The sequence below is a fragment of the Lygodium microphyllum genome, chromosome 19 (assembly GCF_053477565.2).
Source record: "Lygodium microphyllum isolate KBCC chromosome 19, Lygodium_microphyllum_v1.1.10, whole genome shotgun sequence".
Lineage (NCBI taxonomy): Eukaryota > Viridiplantae > Streptophyta > Polypodiopsida > Schizaeales > Lygodiaceae > Lygodium > Lygodium microphyllum.
In genome coordinates this window covers 42,613,323-42,639,506 of record NC_141153.1, presented here as the reverse complement: position 1 = coordinate 42,639,506, position 26,184 = coordinate 42,613,323, and the positions used below count along the sequence as shown (strand labels likewise).

Here is a 26,184-nt window from a genome sequence, read left to right as displayed (position 1 = left end):
GAAGGAGAGCTGAAGAGAGAGAAAGAGAACAAGAAGAAGAAGGAAGAAGACTAGAAGAGGAGAGAGAAAGAGAGGAAAGAAGAGAGAAAGGAGAAGGAAGCCATGGAAGCTAGAGATGAAGGTGAAGAGTGTGATCTTGATAATAATTGGTTGCCCTAATCTGGGGCTCTTACACCTTAAATACCCTGGTCAGTGTGACGGGGTGTTAAACCCTAGTCGGTGTGTATCTCGCTTGTTACAATCCATCCCCACTCGAAAGGTTTTTGCCCTAAAAAACAAGGAGAAACAGGGGGAGTGATGGGTGGGCTAAGGGAGGGTTGCAGAGTACTACTCAAAGCCCTTTGATAATGAAGATTAGGTGTGGAGAGACTAGGGACAGCATGCAGTCCTGGACCGGTCGGCTGAAGTAAACTGGTCATAACTTTTGATAGGTAGCTCTAAATGGGGCATACTCTATGTCGAAACGGAGCTTATGACGAGTACTTTCAGCCTATGTAGAATGCACATGCATTGGATTTGGGTAAGTACAAAACTGTTCTAAAACAGTGTGCAGTCTGCGGACAGGAGGTGGGCAATTTGGTTCATGACCGGCTAGTCTTCCAGCCGTTGGGGTTCACGGAGGTAGGGAAATTCATCGAGGATGGTTGCTGGGCGGCAAGAGGCTTCTTCCAAGGGTAGGCCTTGCCATTTGATGAGGTATTCTTTGATGGATCAGGATTGTAAGTGCTTATCTCGCTGCCCAATGATTGCTTTAGGAACATATTGAGTGATGCCCTCTTCATCGATGGGGGGAAGTTCTTCCACAGTCTACTGAGGAGCTTACAAAGGGTTTCAGCTGACTGACATGAAACACATTGTGGATTTTGGTGGTAGGGGAAAGTTCTAAGCGGTAGGCCAAGTCGCCAACTCTCTTCAACATGCGGTATGGGCCATAGAAGCGGTGGGTTAGCTTGTTACTGCTGCCACTCTTTGAGAGTGGAGTGGCGGGACTGAGGCACTTTCAAAAGGACCAATTCCCCTTTTTGGAATTCCAAATGCCTGCGTCTTTCATCAGCATAGAGTTTCATGTGTGTTTGGGCCTTCTGAAGATTCATTTTGCATTGCTGAAGTAAAGCTTGCATGCGATCCAATTCAGCTTGACTCTGAGGATTGATCTTATCAGTAAACAAGACTGTAGGGAGGGGAACCTTATACCCATATAAGGCCTCAAAAGGGGAGACTCCAATGCTAGAGTGTGTGAAGTTATTATATGCAAACTCAGCCAAGTGAAGCCACGTATCCCAATTGTGCTGTACACCATGGAAAAAGTACCTCAAGTATGTCTCAAGCCATTTGTTCACTCTTTCAGTTTGGCCATCAGTCTGAGGGTGGTATGCAGTGGATGGAGCAAGCTTGGTCCCCATGGAGGTGAAAACTGTCTGCCAGAAGTTGCTCATAAACTTTGCATCCCGATCATGTACTATGACATGTGGTAAGCCATGCAACTTGAAGACATTTTCCATGAACTGAGTAGCCACCTGAGAGGCAGTATATTGGACCTTAGTGGGGATAAAGTGGGCAGCTTTGGTGAGGTGATCAACTACCACATAGATACTGTTCCACCCTTTCTTAGTCACGGAAAGGTTGGTGATAAAGTCCATTGTGATGTGAGTCCATTTCCCGTTAGGGATGGGGAGAGATTGCAACAGGCCAGCGGGCCTGAGCGTACTATCCTTGTTCTGTTGGCATGGAACACATTTGGTCACAAAGTTCTTGACGTCCCTCCATAAGCCTTTCCAATGAAAGCTATTGGCAATCCTGTCATATGTTTTGAAAACACCCAAGTGACCGGCAGTGGGGCAAGAATGCATTTCTTCCATGATCTTTTGCGTGAAGGGGGAAGTGTGTGGGATGACAATCTTGCCATGGGACCAAATAAGGCCATGCTTGAGCTGATATAGGGAGTTTTCAGCTATAACCCCATGCTGTAATTTCTGAAATATGTGGCTGAAATGGTCATCTAACAAGTAAGCCTCTTGGAGCTCTTCAACCCAATCACTGTGCAATTCTGAGATAGATGACACTCTGCATGCCCACATTCGAGAGAGAGAATCAGCCACAATATTATCCTTGCCCTGCGTATGTGAAATGTCAAAGTCATAGTTCTGTAAGGTTGCCACCCATCGCCTTTGCTTAGGAGTCAAAGTAGACTAAGTTAAGAAGTATTGGAGGACTCGGTGATTGCTTTTCACTTGGAAGCGGCTGCCATACAAATAGTGGTTCCATTTCTTGATGGCATGGAGGATGGCCAATATCTCTTGGTCGTATACATTCATTTGCATCTCCTTCTCATCAAGCTTGCGGCTTTCAAATGCAATCACACCATGCTCTTGCAACAATACTGCACCGATACCCCAGCCACTGGCATCGCAATGAATGGTAAAGAGCTTAGAGAAGTCAGGGCAAACAAGGATGGGGGCTGAAGTAAGCGCATCCTTTAACTGTTTGAAGCTATGATTTGCAGTGGCATCCCAAAAGAATGACTCTTTTTTCAAGCGATCAGTCAAAGGTTCTGCAATGGTGGCATAGTGCTTAATGAATAGAATGAGGAGAGACCAAGGAAGCCACGCAAGGAGGTGGTGGTGGAAGGAGTGGGCCAATCCTTAACACATTGCACCTTTTTGGGGTCAGCTTGTATACCATTTTTGCTCACAATGTGTCCCAAGTACTCCACAGATGTCTGTATGAATATACATTTGCTCTCCTTAGCAAAGAGTCGATGCTCTCTCAGTATGTCAAACACCCTCCGAACGTGTGTCAAGTGCTCCATAGATGACTTGCTGTAAATGAGGATGTCATCAAAGAAAACAAGCACGAACTTGAACAAAAAGGGCTGTAGGATTTTGTTCATGAGGCTTTGAAAGGTGGCAGGGGCATTAGTCAACCCAAAAGGCATCACAAGAAAATGGTAAAGTCCATGATCAGTCCGGAAGGCCATTTTGACCTCATCTCCTGCCCGCATACGAATCTGATGGTAGCCAGAGCGCAAGTCAATCTTAGTGAAAAAGCATGCCCCTTTCAACTCATCCAGCAAATCATCAATCCGTGGGATGGGGTAGCGGTTCTTCATTGTAATTTTGTTTAAATCTTTGTAGTCAATACACATGCGAAAGGAGCCATCTTTCTTTTTGACTAAGAGGACAGGGGATGCATAGGGGGAAGAACTCGGTTCGATGAAACCCCATCTCCACCATCTCCAGTAACTCCTTGATTTGCTTAGCAACCTCTTCACGCTCACACTTGGAGAGTCTATAGGGGGGTTTGCTCACTGGCTTGGAATGGGGCTCTAGGTCAAGTGGGTGGTCCACTTGTCTCTTGGGAGGGAGGGATGTAGGCATCTGAAATAAGTCATTGTATTCCTCAAGTAAGGCCTGCAAGGCAGAGTCATATGATACTGTGGAGGGCTGATCAGAATTGTCCTTATTTAATTGCAAAACAAAGATTTGTGAGCATTTCTTAAACTCCCGTTTGAGTTGCTTTGCTGTAATGAGCTGAAAATCAGCATGGTCTCGAACTCCCTCTAGATGGATAGGTTGTCCATGCATCATAAACTCCATGTAAAGCTGAGAGATGTCCATAGTAATTTTCCCTAATTGTTTCAGCCAATCACAGCCCAAGACAACATCAATGGGGCCCATATCTAGGGCAATCAAATCAACCAGTGCCACATAATTTTCAGCCAAGCATAAGGGAACTGCGGGACATACATGTGTGCTGATTTCTTCTTCTTCATTTGCTACTTGGACCTTCAAGGGGTGGTGTAATGCCATAGGAATACATTTCAACCGGTCAATGGTTGATTTATTGACAAAACTGTGCGTGCTTCCACTATCCACAAGGATAAAACAATGCTTCCCATTGATATTGCCTTGAATGCAAAGGGTACTGGGGCTATGCGAACTTGTCCAAGCATCCAAGGAGATCGAGCAAAGGGAAGTGGGAGGTGGGTGGGATGTTAAATCAAGTATCTGTGAGGGCGCACTGCCCGGGTCAAAGGAAAACCCATCCTCCAGGTCATAGAACTGCTCATGATCAACATCCTCCGTGGGCTCGGTCTGGTCAATGGCCAGGTCATCCTCCTCATTGTGTCAATCTTCCATGACATACATGCTATGAACTTTGACCTTAGCTGACTTGTAGGGGCATTTGGAGGCATGATCAACAGTGTACTTATCTCCACATTTAGAGCATAGGTCCTTTTCTTTCCGTTCCTTGACAACATCTGGGGAGATGAACCGTTGACTACTGGATCCATGGGAAGGTGATGCAGTGGACTGTTTATTTTCAGCATACCGATTTTCAGCCATAGAGCTTGATGTTGTCCTAAAAGTGCCCATTTTCTTTCAGCATGGAAGGCGGGGTAAGTGGGTACTGTGGGATTGTTATTAGGCATAGAAGAGCCTTGAAAACCACCTCCGTATCGGGCTGATCGTGAAGGAATGCGGGGAGGTCCAACACCTTGCTGAAAATGCTCATTCTTACGGTACTTTCTTGCATATCTCTCAGCCAGTTCGATTGCATCAAACAGTGTAGTGGGTTTTTGGGCCATGACATCAGCTGATAGACTCGGTTCCAACCCATAGATGTACTTGTGCAATTTAGCATCGTCATGGATGCTTTCCACATACATGGTCAAGTTCATGAATTGATTGGTGTAGTCACGTATAGTGAGGTTGCGTTGGTCAAGAGTGTACCGTCTTCTTGCCAACCGTTCTTTTTTCATAGGGGACACAAAAACTTGGATCATATGCATTTTGAAATCTTCCCAATCAATGAACTGTTGATTCTCCCGATTGATATAGCGCCACCAAGTGTGCGCAAAACCTTCCAAGTGGAGAGAAGCAAAAAGTATTTTCTGCTCATCAGTGCGGGGGTAGATGTTGAAGTAGGACTCCAACTTGGACGTCCATTCTTCCAGGTCAGATGGTGAGGGGGATTGCCCATTGTACTTTGTGAGAATGACCTTGTCACGCAAATCATAGGGGCCATGTTGCTCATGAAATCCTTGTTGTCCATGCATCCCGTGGTGGCCATACATGCCCTTCTGTCCATACATCCCTTGTGGTGCATTTAGCCCATGTTGTTCATTATAGCCATGCTGTCCAAGATTGCCAGGCTGGCCATTTGTACCATATTGTCCTTGATGGGGCTGATTCATATGTGGTGCATGGGGGCTCCTAGGTAGAGCGGGTGAAATTCAACCCAAGGTAGGGGAAGGCCTCAAGTGAATATTTCCGGCATGGTGGGCAGGGGAATTCAATAGGGGCTCATCATGCATGTGAGAGGGTTCCTCGATCTCATAAGTAGAAGGGGAAATTCCCTTAGCGCCAAGTATACCCTGTGGTCCATGCGATGGTTCCTGATGTGGAGGGCATCTAGACTCATGTCTAGAGTCATTGGTCTTCTCTTGGGATGAAGCGGTCGCTAACTGAGTAACAAGAGCAGTGAGCTGTTCCAAGGTCTGTTGGGTCTTTGAGTTTGAGATGGCCATGTGCTCAATTGCTTCATCAAACTTGGACATCATCTGGCAGTGGTTGGTGACCATATCATTGTGGCGTTCCATATGACGGAGCTCATGTTGACAGAGGGTGTGATTAAGAAGGGTATACAGGTCCGTTTCAGGCATGTCCTCTTGCATATCACCATGGTAATCTTGCACTGAGCTTGGTTCCTCATTCATGGAGGTCCGGGAGTCTCTAATCTCCCTCTGGAGTTCCTCTTGGGCCTTGCTTTTGCCTTTTTGGCCAGCCATCTGGATGCAGTCCATAGGACCTGCTGTCAGTAAAAAGGGCATAACTCTTAGTAGGAAACTCCGATTGCTGAGGTTTTGGGCTCAAGTCGGAGGGGATGACGGCCTCTTCGAGATGAGCTATTAACCTTTATGACAGAAAATGATCAGAATTTTCTGTAGGGGTTTTACAGTGGCTGTCTTGGAGCGGTCTGCAACCTGTCCACAGTGACCCTAGTGCACAAAAATGGGCATAACTTTCACACCGTAACTCCGATTGGGAAGATTTTTGATTCAAACCGGAGGGGACGAAGCCCTCTTCGAGATGAGCTATAGGGTTTACCCCCAGATTCAGGACAGAATTTTCTGCAATTGGATCTTTGTGACAGTCCTGCAGGACTGTGACCAAAAACACTGTCTATCCCTTAGTGCCAATGTCTGACATGGATAGAGCATAGATCAAGGGGCCTGATCTGACACCTCAATAGCATCTTGAGCTTACTGAGCATAATCCCGAGCATCATTGCATACCCATCAACTCTGCCATTCATGCATAAGTACATTCACTGCCATACATCTCCATTGACTGCATGTACCTCAAGTGGCACACATGGGTGCCATTATCATCGCGGGGTATTCAAGAGGGATCATGGGGGTAGGGAAGTGGGGGTTATGGAAATATCTGCACCTGCAAACAAGTATTGGGCTCCGGATCACCGGAAGGTGGACAAAGTTCCCCCCGGGCCGGGTTGTGCACCCCTTCAGGGTCTTAAGTGGTAAGGGAGGGTCACCTCTCTTTTGTCTTACCACCTCGCTTGGCATCGGCCTTTTTCCTCAGCCGGAGTATACATGGCATATATTTTTAATTAGCAATCAACATGAGATGCATTGGAAAGAAGACATTGGGCCTTTTCATGAAATGCAAGGAATGATGAGGGTTGGGGTAGGGGTTACCTTGGCAGTCCAGTGACTCATTGGCTGCTACTTACCCAATTTACAATGACTAATATTCTTCCAAGATCATAAGACAAAGTAGGGGTTAATGTCAGCCATTACAATGAAATCCGGGAAGAGGTATGATGCTTGTTTGCAATCTTGAATCTCTCCAACAATGGATTAAGCTCAGCAAGTGGCTAAATTGAGAGATTAAGATCAGAGTGGCATACCTCTTTAATGCTTGTGATGACCGTTGAAGCCCGAATCGTCGTGATGCCGCTTGCTTCATTGATCAAGTCCGGTTGTTGGTTGGGCATCCGTGGAAGAGTGCTTCAGCCTTCGAGTGCTCTTGCTGATGAAGAAGGCTCCCAAGCTTATCCTCGAGCTTGAGCTTCAAGGACGGGAAGCTTCAAGTGAAGCTTTCATGGCTACCCGCAAAGCTCCCATGCATGCTGAGCTCAATGGCTTACTTCAGGCAAGAGGAATCCTTCACGGGCTGAAGGGGTTGTGGGGTTGAGCTCTCCAGGTCAGAGGAAGCTTCAGTTAGGAGAATCCATGGCTGCCCCAAACTGTTTCAAACAGTCCCAGTTGCTGTCCACCATGGGAGTTGATTCCCGGGAGCAAAGATGCCAAGGGGGGAAGACCAAGGAGCTGGAGCAGTGCCCTGGAGTGGCAGGGAGGGGAGGGCAGCAAGAGGAGAAGTGGCAGGAGGGCTGGGGGGAGCAGGACAGCTAGTGCATAATGTGCCGCAAATTGCAGGGCCGTCCTGTAGGCCTCCTGGACAGCAAATCCCCCCATTCCACCTCTTGATTAGGAGCTTGGGAGGTCAAGGAAGAGGTCCCGGGGCTGGTTAATGTCGGGGAGCATCTTCAGGTTAGATTTCTTGGGGTTTTTTGGGGTTGGCAGCCATGGGGGCTTGCAGGAGAAGAGAGAGAAAGAGGGCTGAGGCAAAAAGCAACTGAGGTTTTGCCCTCCTCCAACTCCTGGGACTCTAAACTTGGCCTGGAACCTTTAAAATTTGCATGAAAAGAAGTGACGACCTGCTATTTTAACCGTTTTACCTCCAGATATGTCTGAGTCTCCAGCCATAGCTCCGGCTTGCTCCAAAAAGCTGAAGTTAACTGCAGTCCTTCTTGCTGTACCTGTACCTGTAAGCTGAGTAACTAGGGTTTTTGGGATTTGAAAAGGGAGAAAAGGGAAAGAGGAAGAGGACCAAAGCCTGAAGCTCTGATACCACTTGTAATGAAAGAAGCTGAGGGGAGAGAGGAGAGCTGAGGAGAGAGAAAGAGAACAAGAAGAAGAAGGAAGAAGACTAGAAGAGGAGAGAGAAATAGAGGAAAGAAGAAAGAAAGAAGGAAGCCATGGAAGCTAGAGATGAAGGTGAAGAGTGTGATCTTGTTAATAACTGGTTGCCCTAATCTGGGGCTCTTACACCTTAAATACCCCGGTCAGTGTGACGGGGTGTCTAAACCCTAGTCGGTGTGTATCCCACTTGTTACATTCAAAGGATTCCAGAGCGGTGGTTACTCCCTCATTAGGTGCTTTTCTCCACTTGGAGGTGGTTGAGGCATCGACCCTGAAGGCCTCTGATGCTGCATTGATGACCCCACATACTTGGAAGTGGATTGTTGACAGTGGTGCATCCCGTCACATGACTCCTTTACTGCAAGTGTTGCTCATTAGCGGCCTTCGCATGGGTAGATTCTCATTGGTGATAGTTTTTCTATCTCTATTCAGGGATGGGGTAATATGCGTCTTATTCCTGATGGGCAGGGTGGTGTCTATACATTCGAGGTTCTTTATGTGCCAGTCTTGGGATACCATTTGCTTTGTTTGATGTGGATTCCTTCCAAATTCTTGATTGTGGATCGAGATAGGTTCTTACTTCAGGTTATGAGGAGAATGGAGTCTACAAGTTGAGGTCTTTTTCTGCCTTGACTTCTCTTCTTCTTACCTCTTAGACATTGTTCGAGCTATGCCATGCTTGGTGTCACAAGGTAGTGATACTTTTTACAGTTGCTTTTCTTATTTACTTATATAAATATTCTATTTTTCTTTTCTTTTGTTGATGTTGCTTTTTGCCCCTAGAGTTCTCTTGGAATAAGTGGGATCTTTGTATGGCCAGAAGAGGTAGCCATTGGAACAAATTGGACTAATGGTTTGTCTGAGCCTTAGGACCAGTTCTTTATTGAATGGGCACTGAAGAATAGAATGCTAGTGGTTTGGGACTGTGTGCTTAGCCACTGGAGATGGTGCAGAATAATGAGCCTAGCCAAGATAGAAGATGTTCATGTGAGAATGCTCACGGAATAAAAGTCACTGTAATTGAGCCACATTACACTTTTGATGTGGTCGCAATGATAAAAGTTGCATAGAACAACTCGAGGAATGCAGGGGTCACAATCCCTAAAATTTAGGGAGTTACTATTTTGGACCCCAGAATCTGTTTGCGTCATTGTCTTCGTTTTTACACGAGGATTAATTCTCTGGTTTGTGCTGAGGTCAAATTTTGCACCGATCATAGAGAATTTTAGACCGGAAGGTTTAAACGGGAAAATTGTTACATGTATGCCATGTGGCACAAATTCCCAAAGGAGAGAGAGAGAGCATTAAAAAAAAACGTAATAGGCATAAGGGGCAGATGGGAGAATGAAGTTTGGAGGAGCTGAGGGCAGATTGCTGCAAGAAAACCAGCCATGGAGAGTACTTCTAGGTCTCTGACTCAAGCACGGAGGTAGAGCTTGCTCTCTCTGATCACCTCTCTCTCTATTCTCAGAAGAAACACTTTTCATGATGGATTGATTTCATTGAAGGTACAATTCTGTGTTTTTTTTTGCATATGCTGAATAAGAACAGTAAACTTTGTTCATGCTGAATCAAAACAGTGAACTCTGCACATGCTGAATCGTAAGAACAGCGAATTCTGTTCATACTGAATCAGAACAATGAACTCTGCGTTCATGCTGAATCAGAACAGTGAACTCTGCACATGCTGAATAAGAACAGTGAACTCTGCACATGTTGAACAGTAAGAACAGTGTGCTAGACAGTAAGAACAGTGAATTCTGCACATGCTGGACAGAAAGGGATGTTGATCTGGACATGCTGTACTGTTCCTATGCTGCTGGAATTTACTTAGAAGGGATGAAAACCAATTGTTCACAAGTTATGTATTTTGGAACATTACCATTTTTGTAATTTTCTATCTTTTAATTGATAAAGAAATACCAAGAGGGGTGCCGGTCTTCGGGGCCAATCTGGTGTTGAGTGAGGGAGAGAGGTCTCTGTTTATGTGTGTGTCTGTAAAGTCCAGGTGTTAATTGAAGGAACTACTGCTTTATGTGAGTCATAGACCGGTTGCATGATTCCATCCCCGGGATTTGAATTCTTTTTCGTAAGAATTTAAGCTCGGACAGTTTTGGGTGAAAAGGCCATACACAGGTTTTACAGAGATTACAGGACTAGAGAGATTGCAGACATGGATAAAGGCAAAGGAAAACTCCCCCATGAAGAAGAGAGTTCTTCTTCTGCTCATAGACACCGAAGAGAGAGTATTGGTGCACAGGTGTTAGCACCTTCTAGAACCGAGATTGAACCACATGATGAGGAGCAAGAACAGGAGGACTTGTTTATGGCACAACTCCTCAGTATGGTTAGCTCTTTCCAACAGCTGGTAAAGAATCCTCAGATGCAAAAATTTTTGAAGTCACATAATGAGGATTCTCAAATTGAGTCATCACATCATACCATGGAGCGCTCAAAAAGGCAAACCTCTAATGTGCGTGAGCATGTGGAAAAGACACCAAACATGGAGACAGGTCCAGTGCAACAAGAAGCACAAGCACAGGATCAAGGAGCGAATGGTCAAGGCAGTTATGCACAAGTGGCATAGCAGACTATTCCTCCTCAGTTTGCTACTTATCATAGTTACTTTGGTGGTGGGTCAGTTTTTCAAGCAACGGCAGAATTACCCACGGGTTATCAGGGATACTTACCTAGAGGGCCACCAGGAATGATGCCTATTGAGGCAGTGAACCCACTTTATGGTAATATTGGTCCACAGCCCGGTTATCAGACTCTGCAGAGTCCTTATTTGATGCCTGGAGTACAAAATGCATCCACTGGTTTTTCTCAACCTAGTGGGCATATGGCAGCTAAGATAGGTGAAATGAATATTGATAATGCACCTAAGGGACTCCCCTTTTTACAGCCACGTGTCTATGACAACCTAACACCAAAAAGTACAAAGCCTAAAGACTATAAAGAGGGTGGTCAGCCAATAAAGTTTGAAACCTTCAGTGGTATGCAAGATAAGTTGAAAGCTTTGACATTTATACAACGGTTTGATGCAGCTTACACAGGAGGGAATTTTACTGAGACTTCTAAGGTGCGGAAGGCTGCAACTCTTTTGAAAGGTAATGCTTTGCAGTGGTGGAATATATTGTTGATGCAAGGATATGTACCTGCCACTTGGATTCATTTCAAACAGTTGTTTGCAGCCTCATGGTTAACTAACACGTTTGAAGTAGATGTCATGACTGCATGGCATAAATTGGACGCGGCAAATTGTACGGATTTAGAAGAGTACAATAAGAAATTTTGGGAAGCACTTTTCCCTATGAGTTCTTACAGGACAGTGCTCTTGTCAGAACAAATTGAAAAGTACTGTTGCGGTTTGCTTGAAGCCATCAGGGATTATTGTACCAAGACTAGGGTTACAAATATGGTACAGTTAATTGAAAATGCTGGTGTGGCAAATGCATTGTTGAAAGGAAAAGCTGACAGCTTTAAAGACACTGAAAAGAAGGATTCTCAGTTTAAGCAGGATCCTGGCAAGAAGAAGAAGCAATTTCCAGAAAGGACCAGTTTTACAAAGAAGTCTTTTTGAAAGAAAAGATTTCAGCAGCAACCTCAAACTTCTTTTAAATAGGGTAAAGGACAAAAGAGGCCACTTTTTGGCAAATCATTTGAAGAAAGAAAGGCTTTAATGATGGCTGGAAAATGCTTTATTTGTGAACAGAAAGGCCACATTGCTTCTAAGTGCCCATAGCAATTTTCTAAAGATACGGAGGATTAAGATGCGCTAAGTAAAAAGAAGCCCAGCATTGACTTAGTGCCTGATATGGTGGGAGATCAATCAGTTGATGATGCCACAGAATTGTACAGAGCTTGGGGAAAGATCAGAGATTCCACAATGCTTATTTTCTTTGATCCTGGAGCTCATGCAAACTTTATCTCACCAGCATTGACAGCTAAATTAGGTATACGTCTCGAGGAAATGGGACCAGTTGGACAGGTTGATTTGGCATGCCCAAGACATACTGAACCTGTCACCCCCATTCTTGGCAAACTTTGTATGCATATTCAGAGCTATGTGGACACAGGGGAGTTCCATATTATGTCTCTAGAGGGCTGTGATGTTCTGTTGGGTATCCCATGGTGCCATAGGAAGCATGCTATCTTGGATACTTACAATAGAACGATTACTCTTGTACATAGGAGCAAGACTCATGTGTTAGATGTGAAGCTTAAAGGAGGGTCTATCCCAGTTGTTTCTGCTTCTGCAATTACTTCTGTAATGAAAAATCATATTTCTGCGTACTTGGTTTTTGCAAGGAAGTTAATGAAGTTGACAGTAATGTGTCTGTACTAGATGAAAGTAGAAGGGTTTTCTTGGATAAATTCAGTGACTGTTTCTCAGATTCGTTACCAGGAGAGTTACCCCTTGAGAGGCCTGAAGATCATACCATAGATCTTATTCCAGGGACTAGTCCGCCCAATAGGCCACCATACAGGGTCAATGTAGCGCAACAGAAAGAGATTATGACATAGGTTAATGAGCTTTTAGAGAAAGGACTAATTCAGCCCAGTAGTTCTCCGTTTTGTTCACCTGTGTTACTAGTTTAGAAAAAGGACGGCTCTTGGCGAATGTGTATTGACTACAGAGCCTTGAGTAAGAACACGATCAAGAATAGGTTTCCGATTCCGAGGATAGATGACATTCTTGATCGATTACAGGGAGTAGGAATGTTTAGCAGGATAGATTTAAAAAGTGGACACCATCAGATCAAAATCAGGCTAGAGAATATCCATAAGACTGCTTTCAGAACGACATTTGGTCTCTATGAAATTTTAGTCATGCCGTTTGGATTGACCAATGCTCCTGCTACGTTTAACAGGATGATGGATAGAATTTTCCGCCCTTATCGAAGTTTCGTTGGCACATTCTTTGATGATATGATTATCTTTTCAAAGAATGAAGAGGAGTATAGAAAACACCTAGTTGCAGTCTTTAATGAGCTTAAGTGTAACAGATTGCTCATTAATGGTAAGAAGAGTGAATTCTTTTTGGAAGAGATTCACTTCCTTGGGCACATAGTTTCTAAAGATGGTGTGAAGATGGATCCTGCAAAGATAGAAGCAATTGACTCTTGGCCAGACTTGAAAACTGTTCATGATGTCTGCAGTTTTCTTGGCCTATGCTCTTACTACAGAAGATTTGTAAGATACTTTGCAAAGATTGCTTCTCCTTTACATACACTTGAAAAGAAGGATGTCAAATGGCAATGGACTGACAAAGAGAAATCAACATTTAGATGTTTGAAGGGAAAAAGGACTACAGATCTAGTACTTATTTTGCCAGATTTGTCTAAGCCATTTGTAGTGCAGTGTGATGCATGTGGAAACAACATTGGTGTTGTATTAATGCAGAATGGCCGAGTTGTGGCATACGAGAGTAGAGTTTTCTATCGTTGAAAGGACTTACCAAATTTATGAGAAAGAATTATTGGTTGTGATCCATGCACTCTCTAGTTGGAAGCACTATTTGCTTGGTGCTGATTTTGTAGTGCAAACGGATCATCAAACACTTAGATACTTTTTCACACAGGCTAAATTGTCAGAGAAACACATGCGTTGGGAAAATTTCCTATCTATGTTTCATTTTCAGATAGTGCATGTGGAAGGCAAGAAGAATGTAGTTGTAGATGCTTTATCTCGCAAACCACAGGTGTCAGCTGTTTCAATTTCTTATCACCATGAATTGGATGATATGAAAGAGCAGTATGCTGATGATGAAGATTTCTCTGAAATCTATGAACAGTTGATCAATGGCCAACATCATGACCATTATGTGTTTAAAGAAGGCTTTATCATGATGCATGGAAGACTATGCGTTACAAAACAGCTAAGGCCAAAAGTTTTATTAGAAAGTCATGCCCCACCGTATGCAGGACATCGTGGTATCGATGCTACAGTCAAAGTGGTAGAGACTTTCTTCTATTGGCCAGCTTTGAGATCTAATATTGATGCATATGTCAGATCTTGCCTTGTATGTCAAAAGGTCAAATTTGATAGACAGAAGGCACTAGGGTTATTGCAACCACTGCCTATTCCAGAAAGGCCATGGGAAAGTATTGCCATGGATTTCATTTTTGATCTTCCAAGAACTTCTTCAGGGAATGATGGAATCTGGACTATCATTTGCAGATTCAGCAAACATGCACATTTCATTCTTGTAAGGAAAAATGTTAAGTAAGAACACATGGTAAATATATTTATGCAAAATATCTTCAAGTACCATGGAATCCCACGGTCAATTGTCAGTGATAGAGACCCAAGAATGACTAGCTTGTTTTGGAAAGCATTGTTTGAAAACATGGGCACTACGTTGAAATTTTCATCTTCTTTCCATCCACAAATTGATGGACAGTCTGAAGAAGCAAATTCGATTGTTTTAGATTTACTGAAGTGTTATGTTTCAGATCATAAGACTTCTTGGGAACACTACTTGTCATTGGTTGAGTATGCATAAAATAATACAGTGCACTCATCTACTGGCAAAGCACCTTTTGAGATTGTGGAAGGTGGAAAGAAATTGCCTTCCATTTTGCAGATAAAAGATAACATCTTTGAGCAGATCGTTATGTAAAAGATTGGGAAGAAGCATATAAAAAGGTCAAGTATACCCTAGAAAAGTCATAAGCTAAACAGAAAAGAGCTGTTGATAGTCATCGTTGGGAGCTCTTGTTCAAAAAGGATGATTGGGTCTTATTGCGTTTTGAAAAGGCATGTTTGAGAAAACAGAAGAGCAAGGAACGTTTGTTTTCAAAGTTGAGTATGCGTTATTATGGCTCTTTTCAAGTCTCAGAGAAGATCAATGACGTAGTATATAGGCTGAAATTGCTAGATAATTGGAAAATTCATAATGCATTCCATGTGAGCCTATTGAGGCCTTTTATTGGTGAACTGCCAGAAGATTTGGTTCAAGAGGAACAGCCTGAAGTAGAGGAATTAGATGAGATTCTAGTTCCTGAGCAGATCCTGGCACATAAGGATATGAAAGTGAAAGGTAGAGTTATAAGAAGATTTTTGGTGAAGTTCAAGAACTATTCACCAATGGATGCCAAATGGATGGAAGAGGCTAAATTGGCAGATTCGACTCAGTTATTGTAACTTTACCGAGAAGCTTTCTTACTGGAATCTACAGTGACTTAGAATGCTTTTTTGAAGCAATGTACATTCTTTATTGTATAGTTGAATATTGTATCTCATTGAATGAAATCTCAGTGCTTTGAAGTTATATTTGTTACACTTTAGTTGAAAGAATATGCATGTTGTGACACTAATAGTTCGCGCATACGTGCTATCGCCCTGTGTTGCATCCAGAAACATGTATATTAGAAAGGCTCCTAATAATCATAGTTAGATACAGGATGTAATCCTCCATCTATGTGAGACTTGAACTTGCGATGACACAAATGGTAGTGGGGAAGCCCCTACCATCGCCCCGTGTCATCTATTAGCAAGTGATACATGCGATGGCACTAATAACATGGAGAATCTTGTTATCGCCCTGTGTCATCCGTTAGCATGTGTGGCATGCAATTGAGGTCGCTTGCTTCTTTCAAGAGAGAGAGGTATGTCACTAGGTGGTGATACTTTTTACAGTTGCTTTTCTTATTTACTTATATAAATATTCTATTTTTCTTTTCTTTTGTTGCTGTTGCTTTTTACCCCCAAAGTTCTCTTGGAATAAGCTGGATCTTTGCATGGCCAGAAGAGACAGCCATTGGGACAAATTGGACTAATAGTTTGTCTGAGCCTTAGGACCAGTTCCTTATTGAATGGGCACTGAAGAATAGAATGCCAGTGGTTTGGGACTGTGTGCTTAGCCACTGGAGATGGTGCAGGACAATGAGCCTGGCCAAGATAGAAGATGCACATGCGAGAATGCTCACAGAATAAAAGTCACTGTAACTGAGCCACATTACACTTTTGATGTGGTCGCAATGATAAAAGTTGCACAGAACAACTCGAGGAATGCAGGGGTCACAATTCCTAAAATTTGGGGAGTTACTATTTTTGGACCCCAGAATCTGTTCGCGTCATTGTCTTCGTTTTTACACGAGGATTAATTCTCTGGTCTGTGCCGAGTTCAAATTTTGCACTGATCATGGAGAATTTTAGACCGGAAGGTTTAAACGGAAAAATTGTTACATGTATGCCATGTGGCACAAATTCCCAAAAGAGAGAGAAAGCGCATTCAAAAAAAACGTAATAGGCATAAGGGGCAAATGGGAGAATGAAGTTTGGAGGAGCTGAGGGCAGATTGCTGCAAGAAAACCAGGCATGGAGAGTACTTCTAGGTCTCTGACTCAAGCACGGAGGTAGAGCTTGCTCTCTCTGATCACCTCTCTCTCTATTCTCAGAAGAAACGCTTTGCATGATGGATTGATACCATCAAAGGTACAATTCTGTGTTTCTTTCTGTATATGCTGAATAAGAACAGTGAACTCTGTTCATGTTGAATCAGAACAATGAACTTTGCACATGCTGAATCGTAAAAACAGTGAACTCTGTTTATGCTGAATCAGAGCAGTGAACTCTGCACATGTTGAATAAGAACAGTGAACTCTGTTCATGCTGAATCAGAACAGTGAACTCTACACATGCTGAATCGTAAGAACAGTGAACTCTGCTCATGCTGAATAAGAACAGTGAACTCTGTTAATGCTGAATCAGAACAGTAAACTCTGCACATGCTGAATCGTAAGAACAGTGAACTCTGTTCATACTGAATCAAAACAGTGAACTCTGCACATGCTGAATCGTAAGAACAGTGTGCTGGATAGTAAGAACAGTGAATTCTGCACATGCTGGACAGAAAGGGATGTTGATCTAGACATGCTGTACTGTTCCTATGCAGCTGGGATTTACTTAGAAGAGATGAAAACCAACTGTTCACAAGTTATGTATTTTGGAACATTACCATTTTTGTAAATTTTTATCTTTTAATTGATAAAGAAATACCGAGAGGGGCGCCGGTCTTTAGGGCCAATCTGGTGTTGAGCGAGGGAGAGAGGTCTCTGTTTATGTGTGTGTATGTAAAGTCCAGGTGTTAATTGAAGGAACTACCGCTTTATGTGAGTCATAGACCGGTTGCACTTGGTTTGGCCACTTCAACTATGATTACCTTCGAAAGGTGTCTAGAGGATAGCTTGTTCGGGGTTTACCAGATATTGTAGTGAGTTAGCAGCCATGTGTCTCTTGTATCCATGGGAAGTAAACTCGTGATGCTATTCCTAGCAAGGCTTTGAGGCGGTCTTCAGCACCCTTGAAGCTTGTTTCTCCCAATCTTTGTGGACTAATGTGGATGGAGTCCCTTAATGGGAGCTTGTATTTCATGCTGATTGTGGATGATTACAATAGAATGACATGGGCTTATTTTTTGAAGCAAAAGTCGGAGGCTTTCTCCAACTTCACTTTTTGAGGAGAACTGATCGGGCCAGAAATTGAAGATCTTATGATTAGATAAGGGCGGAGAATTTGTTTCTAATGGGCTTGCTCGTTTTTGTGCATATCGTGGTATCCACTAGGAGTTTGCAAATACAAACAACCCTCAGGAGAATGGTATATTGGAGCGGAAGAATCGTAGTGTGATCGAGATGGCCTATACCATGATGGAGCATAGACAGACACCTGAGTGTCTATGGGTTGAGGCTGTGGCTATTGCAGTTCACATCCTTAATCGACCCCCTACTTTTGCTGTTGTTGGTATGACACCTTATGAGGTGTATTTTGGATCTAAGCTTGATGTTTCTTATTTCAGGGTTTTTGGGTGTGACTCTTGTGTCCACATCTTGAAAACACAGTAAGACAAATTTGAAGTGGCTTTTAAAAGATAGGTGTTTGTGGGCTATAGCTCGCAATCTCAAGGTTATTGATTATATGATCCCGTTAAGCGGGACATCTACACGAGCTGTGATGTTCAGTTCGTGAAAGTTCCAGCCTTAGAGGGAGGTGGGGAGCACCCCGTTCTTGGAGATCCAAGAGATAGTTGGGTGCTAGCAGCTGTGCCTTTGGAGCTAGTGCCTCTTGAGGATTCTTCTTCAGATGAAGAGCTTATGTCTCCACCGCTTGACTCTTTGATTGAGCCTCAGCAATCGGTGGACATTCAAGAGACTTCAATAGATGGAGAGTGATGAGAGGAGAGATCTGACCTCCTTGTTGGGCACATGACACTCTCCATGATGCAGGGATTGAGGGGTTCCCGGGTCCCTGAGGAGTGGTAGCTGTAGGATGGCCCTGTGGCATTCTCTGAAGAACCGGGCATATTTCACTGATCTTGTGTACACTAATTACTGTCTTATGACTTGTGCCATGTAGGACAAGGAGCCTAATTGCATGTAGGAGGCTTTAGAGCACGATCATTGGCTGAAAACGATAGAGCAGGAGCTGGAGTTGATTGAGAGGAACGACATTTGGTATCTTGTACCTAAGTCTTCTCATAAAAAGGTAATTAGAGTCAAATGGGTCTTCAAGATCAAGTACCGTAGTGATGGCATGTTGGACAAGCACAAGGCCCGCCTTATTGCTAAAGGTTTTGCACAACACCTAGGTGTTGATTTCCATGATACTTCTGCCCCTACAGCTCGGATCGCTACTATTCGTGTAGTTCTTGTCTTGGCAAGCTATAAGAGATGGCTGGTTTATCAGCTAGATGTGAAGTCTACCTTCTTGAATGGGGAGTTGAAGGAGGAGAGCTATGTTGAGTAGCCTTCAGGCTTCGGTTTTTTGATGGTAAGGTGTACAGGTTGAGGAAGGCCGTCTATGGCCTTAAGCAGGCTTCCATGCTTGGAATGAGAGGATTGACTTGTTCCTCCAAGAGAGATTTGGGTATTGGCGTTCCAAGGCCAACCCACAGCTTGATGTCCACATCTTGAGTGGAGGTCGTGTGCTGTTTGTTCTTTATGTGGATGACTTGATTGTAAGAGGTGACCATGCCCAAATGGTCAAGTCGGCAAAGGTAGCAGTACATGAGATGTTCGAGATGACGGATATGGGACTTTTTCACTTCTTTCTAGGTCATGAGATCTATTAGACTTCGAGGGGGATCTTTCTTTTCCACCAGCGATATTTGCAAGAGCTCTTGACTATGTATGAGATGGAGGGACACAAGTCTATTATGACGACCCCTATGGATCCAAGCTGGAAGGCCATAACTCATTCTAATTCTCCTTTGGCAGAGGCTACATGTTATAGGCAGTTGGTTGGCTCCTTGATTTGGCTTCTCAACACTCGTGTTGACTTATGTTATTGTGTAGGTGTGCTGGCTGGGTTCATGAGTGAACTCAAGATGGTGCATTGGCAGGCTGCTTAGAGAATTTTGCGGTTCCTTCGGGGGATCCTTGATCTCGGGATCTATTATCTAGTAGGTACAGGTGATGCAAGCTTGGTACTTACAGGATGGAGTGATTCAGATTGGGCTGGTGATGTGGATCATTGGAGGTCCATGACAGGTTATTGGTTTACCTTGGGTGTAGGTGCTGTTTGATGGAGCAGCAAGAAGCAGCCCACGTTGTCCTATCTTCGACTGAGGTGGAGTATTGGGCAGTGTCTTCTACCACATGTGAGGTAGTGTGGCTCTGCAGGTTATTGGAGGAGCTTGGCTGCCCGTAGATAGGTCCTATTGTTCTTCAGTGCAACAATGAGAGTTGCATTGCCTTGGCCCGGAACCTTGTGTTTCATGCTAGGACAAAGCACATCGAGATTCAATACCATTTCATCTGGGAGAAGCTTCTGGATGATTCTATTGATGTGGTATATTTCAAGACAGAGGACAATCTTGTAGACTTGCTTACGAAGGTGCTTCCTCAGGGCCCAAGCTTTACTTTGACAGCATTCTAGATCCCTCAGCCTTATACCACGTCCACGATTTGTGAGGGGGTGTTAGAGATTGTCATCCCCCTAGATAGGCATTCATTAGATAGGCTGTGTACATATATGCATTTCTTGTCAGACAGGCATTCGTGAGCAGTTTTATGTGGTGGAGCAGGCAGGATATCCATGTGGCAGATTTCTGTGCAGTCACAGTAGGTCAGACATGTGGCAGTCTGGATGTACAGCAGGTTGCAGTCATTGCAGGTGCCATGTGGCACAGCAGGAGCAGTCAGCCAGGTTACTGCCCAGCCTCCACACACTTTTATATACTCCGATCACAGGTTTCCAGATTACTGATTGTGGAGACTGCTGCACATACTTCGAGGTTCACAACCCATGAGATCTTCAAGGTGGAGACATACGCAGACATACACTCTGTGCCTGTGTACATATCTGCTTCCTTATACGGCATTCTTCATTGCAGGTTTTCTGTGTTCCACCGTCTCTTTCTCTCTCTCTTCTCTTTGTGTTCACTCTCAGTCTTGGTCGTATGCTTCCACACTGCTTCATTCAGACAAGCATGTCTTATGGAGGGAGAGGTACTAAAGTGGGATCCAAATGTCTCGGTGCTAGAAGTGGAGTGCATGCAGATGAGGCTTCTGATATGTATTATGGATGCACTCCTGGGGAGTACTTTAATTGACCTTTTCGATATAGATACATGTTTCGATTACCTTTCTATTGTGGCTTTCATTTCATCACATGATAGGATAGTTGACATGGTGCTACAAGGCATGTGCAAGTATAATGATGGCTTGTACAGTTTACATCTGCCCAGAGTAAGATTATATAGAGTGATAGCAAGCAAATCTTGATTCATTGGATGGTTGTAAGAGAGCTATTGTGTGTTGTTTGTGATCAAAGCTATCATATGCCATTCTCTACTTTGAGCAAGCCAGGATTGTCAAACTCAACTCAAGCAAGAGAAGACATTTGCAAGACTTGGAGTACAAGTGATATATGGATCTCTTTTCACATGAGTTTTTCCACCTGACTACACATATTTTGGATTTAGTTCACATGGATTTGTGTGTAGCTATGATCACTCTTACCACTTTGGGGGATTGTTCTCTAGTTTGATGATTGCTGTCAAAGTCATGGGCTTACTGTTTGAAGCGCAATTGAGATATCTTTTCTAGTTATTGCATTGCGTTCACTGGCTAAGACTGAGACTGGTTCATGAGACGAGTGATAATGGTGGGGAATTGTTAACCACTTGTTTGAGAGACTTTGCAAATACAGGGGCATTGGGCAGCAGTTCTCCAATCCCAATACGTCCCAGTTTGATGGAAAGAACAGGACAGTTGTTGAGATTTTTGTTGAGAACTGACTGCAAATCCAGTATGTGAACGACATTTGTGACCTCTAGATTTTAAGCATTACCTGCCTGTGTGGTGATTAACAGCAGGCTCAAACACTGATTCAATTTCTGTGCTCATTTAGAAATGTTTTTCTCTCTGTAGACAGGTGAGCCTCGTCTTGCTTTTATACCAGCAAGTGCCTGCATGGATTAAAAAGAAGTCTGAAACCTAGAGCGCTCATAGTTCTTTAAGCACTATGTAAAGGCTTTTCTTTCTTCTCTGAAACTGTTAATGTCTGTAAGGTCAGTGTCACAATATCATGCTTACGTCCACCATTCAAAAGTCTTGGGGAATATAACAACAATTTAACTGTCTGTGTGGTCAACTGACAGTTGGAAGCTGAAACTAAAGTATTTCTTTTTGCCATGCTGTTTACAGATACCGTCAAATGTTTTCCAGAACACATAGTTACATATAAATTGTTCGGAGGGCAGAACAACTGTCACTATGGTCATTATGACCTTGTTTGTGCACACATGGTATGTAAAATCTTTATCATTTTCTACTTGAGGAAGGCTAGAAGAGTTGATGGGAAGTCTAATGGGTGGTTATGATGAAACTTTCACAGGCTAGACAGGAAGTTTTCCCTTGCATTCGAGACTTTCTTGTCCAAAATGACAGTCCAAAACTTTAGGTTGGATGCTGGACTTTACACTCGATCAACATCCGTGAGCCAAAAGATGTACATATATAGATATATAAATTTGGATAGCCATGGTGTACGATTGGTACATGCCTTGAGGGCTTCCTTCTTCTGAGCAAATTCTTTAATTTCTTAAATAAACATATTACATTGCTGGGTTGCTTGCTCTTTTAATGAGCTTTCATCTTGAAAGCTGTTTTTCTATGCATGGTTTTGCAACATGGATGTAGATCTTGCCTGCACTATTTCATGGATTTTGTTGGAACTGTGATCAACAGTTATATTTTGAGGTCTTGAATGGGGCCTCCATAACAAATTTGGAGAGAGTGAGCAAGTTTGTGCTTTCTGTTTTTGATACCAAGCAAGTCTTAAAACCTGGTGTGCTATCACATGTTTATGCAATGCAATCACCAACTTACAAGTCAAATATCGAAGTAAATTTCTAAATTGAGGTGAGGTATCAAACCTTTATGAGGACAACAATTGAGGCTAACAAGACAAGCAGTGTCAAGTGACATGTACTACTCTGAAAGACTACTATAAGCTGTAATTTAGATACCTACTTTTGAAAATGGACAATGCTAATGTACATGAGAAGACCAGTTTTTGAGGAACAGGGAATGAGAAACCATGTTAGTCACCATATCTGGCATGAGAGGGCTATATCAGTGTTTGGTCCTACTTGGAGAAATTAAACAGTTGATGATTGGCTTGGAGTATAGTGCATCAATGATTGGTCTTGGATATGAGTTGTTCATGTCTTCATGCTTGGGTTGTGACAAAAGTTTTACCGATATCAATGTTTTTTGATGATTAAATTAGCATTTGAAGCACGTTCAACTAGAAAATTACTAATTTGGAAATTGATTGGATATATATCAAAGTGCTTTTCATTAGATTGTTAGCTCATTGTAGCTACTTCTAGATGATTTCAAAGCAAAACATCTTTAATATTTATCATCATCTTAATCTTGTTTATTAAATATAGATTGTTCAAAGCTTTTGGGGATGATCATGTGGTGGCCTTGTGAGGTGTGCCATGTGACCACCTCTCAATTTTTGATTGAAGATTAAATTTAGAAAAAATTCTTTTAAACTTTTTAGATATTGCACACAATTAGTGTGGTGACATTAATTGTTGTTTTTTTACATCTATGATTGGTGGAATTGCAAGTAGACATGATAAGCAACATGCATAGGATATTACTATTCAAAATCACAAAAGACATTGGAATGCTCTTCATAAGCTTTACCTTGACTTGATACGTGTATTGATTCACTTTAACTGTCCAGTCACTTTCTTAGGAAGGTTGGTAATGGCTTGATTTAATAGTAATTACATCAAGCATAAAATTTACATAAATTGAAAATGCAAATGGTATCACTTTAACATTGGATAATGGCTAGCATTCTAATCCCAAAACTAGTGTTTTAACTTGTGATATTTTTTAAAGCTTTTATTGTAAATGAAGTATAATTGAGATTCTTTGATATCTTTCGCTAATCTAGGTGCTATGTGTTGTTAAAATTAACCAGCAAGTCTCCAAACCATTTTGTCTCTTGATTTGCTCAGGGATTGGTCTTCATCTTGCTCCTTGAAAGACAAGTTCAATCTTAAATTTAATATTGGCTACTTGGTCTCTTAAATCTCCTTGAATTTTTTAATTTTAATTATTGGAATTCAAGTCTTAGGCCTTTAATTTTGAGTACGCATTTGGAGATGGTTATCAAAGCTTAATTTTTGTTGTAAATTGGGAGGTACAACAAGCCCAACTAAATTGAGTATTGAAAATTTTACGTCAGACTTCTCTATTGGTTATGGCTCTAGATGTACACAACATGTATCAAGTTAAAAAGTTGTGCATTTTTATGATAACCTCTATTTGAATAAAAAATCTTCAATGTGTGAGTAATTGAGCTCTCGATGGTAGAAATTTTATTAAAAATACATTCCTTGAAATGATATTAATACTACAATTATGAAAGTATATTGTTGGACTCTCTAATACTCATAAATATAAGAGGTATGGTCAATAAGAGAGGACTAAAATGGGAGGTGACACTCCTTCGAGAATTGATCGAGAGACAATGAAGGGGCGTTTGTCTTCTTCCTTTTCCCCCACCCCCCCACACATACACAAAAGTGAAGCAAAAAGAATTTAAGAGAGATATGGGGGTAAAAGATGGGCTTTGTTTCTGCTGAAATAGTCTAATCTCCTTTCACGAGTACAAAACACTTTTACAAAGTGAGCTCACTATGCTCTCCGAGCCTTCTCATTATGGTGGTGGTTCACAAAGCTAATGTATGTCTCCACAAATGACCCTCACACAACAAGGATATGGTTAGGTTGTGAAAACTGTGTTATTTAGGTTTTCCTTTCAATCATTCATCTTTATCATTGGAGTGTTCACATAAAGGTTTATAAGTTTCAACTTACATGTAACTGGAAGACCCAAGTGAAGACTTAAGTTTCAATGATCATAGTGGATTGTGAAGAGACACTATTCTAGCTTTGGTGACTCTTTATATTAGACATACTTTTGAGGAGTGTCACTATGACCAAGAGAGGATGGCATTCTTTGTCATCTCTTCTTCCTTGTCTTTGAAGCACTTCAACTGTTCTTCAAGCTTATGCACTTTATTTTTTTGATCTTGTAAGGATTTTAGCAACACACTTCAAGAACCTTGGGATTGTAACAAATATTAATTAGTGTTATATAACATTGATTTTGCGAGGATTTTAGCAACATATTTAAAGAACCTTGGGATTGTAACAAATATTGATGAGTGATTGATAATATTGATGCATATGAATCTTGCCATGTAAGCATTTGTAATAACCTAATAAATCTTGTTTATTTGTGTCTTTAGCCTCTTCTTTGCAACAAGCACAAGTGACACTTGTAATAATCCTTTGATTGTGATGCAGGGAGTATGGGAACTCTCTCAACCCTGATAAATGCATTTTTGGAGTTTATTTGGGAGTACTTCTTGGCCACATTGTTTCGGCATAGGAAATATCAACAATGGATCTAGCAAACATAAAGATGATTGTATCCATGACCACACCCACCAACCTTAAGCAGTTGAGAGGATTCATAGGTCATCTAGGCTACTACGGAAGGCTCATTTCTCATTTTACAACAAAGACATGACCCTTGTATAAATTTTTTAGGAAGGATATAGAGTTTATTTGGACTCTTGAATGTGAAGAGGCTTTCAACACCTTAAAGCAATGCTTGACTAAAGGACCCATTCTGCAGCCTCTTGAATGGACAAAGGATTTACATGGGCACATGGATGCATCACTAGAAGGGCTAAGATTAGTCTTATGTTTGAAAGGACATTCAAAGCTAGATTAGCCTATTTATTATGCAAATTGTAAGGTCACTAATAGGGAAAGAAACTATATAGTGATATAATTGGAATGCCTCACTATGATATTTGCAATGCGGAAGTCTTGGCACTACCTTCTATTGACCCATTGAAAGGTGGGAGCATGAGTGGGAGCATAAGTGCAAGAAAGAGACAAGAAAATGCTATGGATGTTCAAACAAGAAAGAGCAAGACGGTATGTGAAAACTCCAACAGGCATAATGTGTGAGAGGCCTCTCCTTATTCTAATGTCATGTAAAGAATAAATAATAAAGTGACAATGATGGATACTCTCCACCTACAGAGTATGGGTGTGTGGGCACCCACCACTTGTAGTGTACAAGTGGGGGCAAGAGTGGAAGAAAAAGTGGAAGCAAGAGGTATGGAGACTTAAGGAAGAAAGAGCAAGACGATATGTGGGAACTCCAATAGTCACAATGTGTGACTAGCCTCCCCTTATTTTATTGCCATGTAAAAAATAAAGAATAAAGCGACAATGATGGGCACTTGCCACACGTAGTATAAAGTATAGAGTAAATATAGGGCAACTAAGGTACATATGCCTTTAGCCCCAACAACCTCCCACTTAAAAGCAAATATACTTGAGTGAGGAGTAAAAGAAAAAAGAAAAAGTACAACATGTACATAGAGTACAATAGGATGAGGAAAGACATAATCTCATCCTATGCCCATAATCTTCATGAGGAAGGCATATCATTCCAGTGGGAGACTTTTAGTGATTAGATCTGTAGGATTCTCATTAGTTGCAATTTTGACAATATCTATTTGCTTGTCCTCAACAACCACCTTCTTGATAAAGTGGTAACAGACCTCCATGTAGTTGGTGCTTGCATGAAAGACAAGATTACATGCCAATTGA

General features: G+C 42.2%; 1 protein-coding gene and 1 pseudogene across 2 annotated transcripts in view; both read left to right on the top strand.

Annotated features, from left to right (window-relative positions):
• The window catches only part of LOC148019792 (alpha/beta hydrolase family protein), a 35,568-nt gene extending 12,996 nt beyond the window's left edge, over positions 1 to 22,572 (top strand). Inside the window, exons 8-9 of one of the 2 annotated variants that reach the window (XM_087699959.1) lie at positions 21,664 to 21,764; positions 21,854 to 22,572. In XM_087699959.1, the coding sequence (XP_087556085.1) occupies positions 21,664 to 21,764; positions 21,854 to 21,919 (167 nt within the window). In that variant the 3' untranslated portion in view covers positions 21,920 to 22,572. Of the gene's footprint in view, positions 1 to 21,663; positions 21,767 to 21,853 lie in introns of those variants that run through there. The other variant, XM_087699960.1, reaches the window with a different exon arrangement.
• LOC148019793 (uncharacterized) lies at positions 10,353 to 12,444 on the top strand (annotated as a pseudogene).
• Positions 22,573 to 26,184: the final 3,612 nt, after the last annotated feature.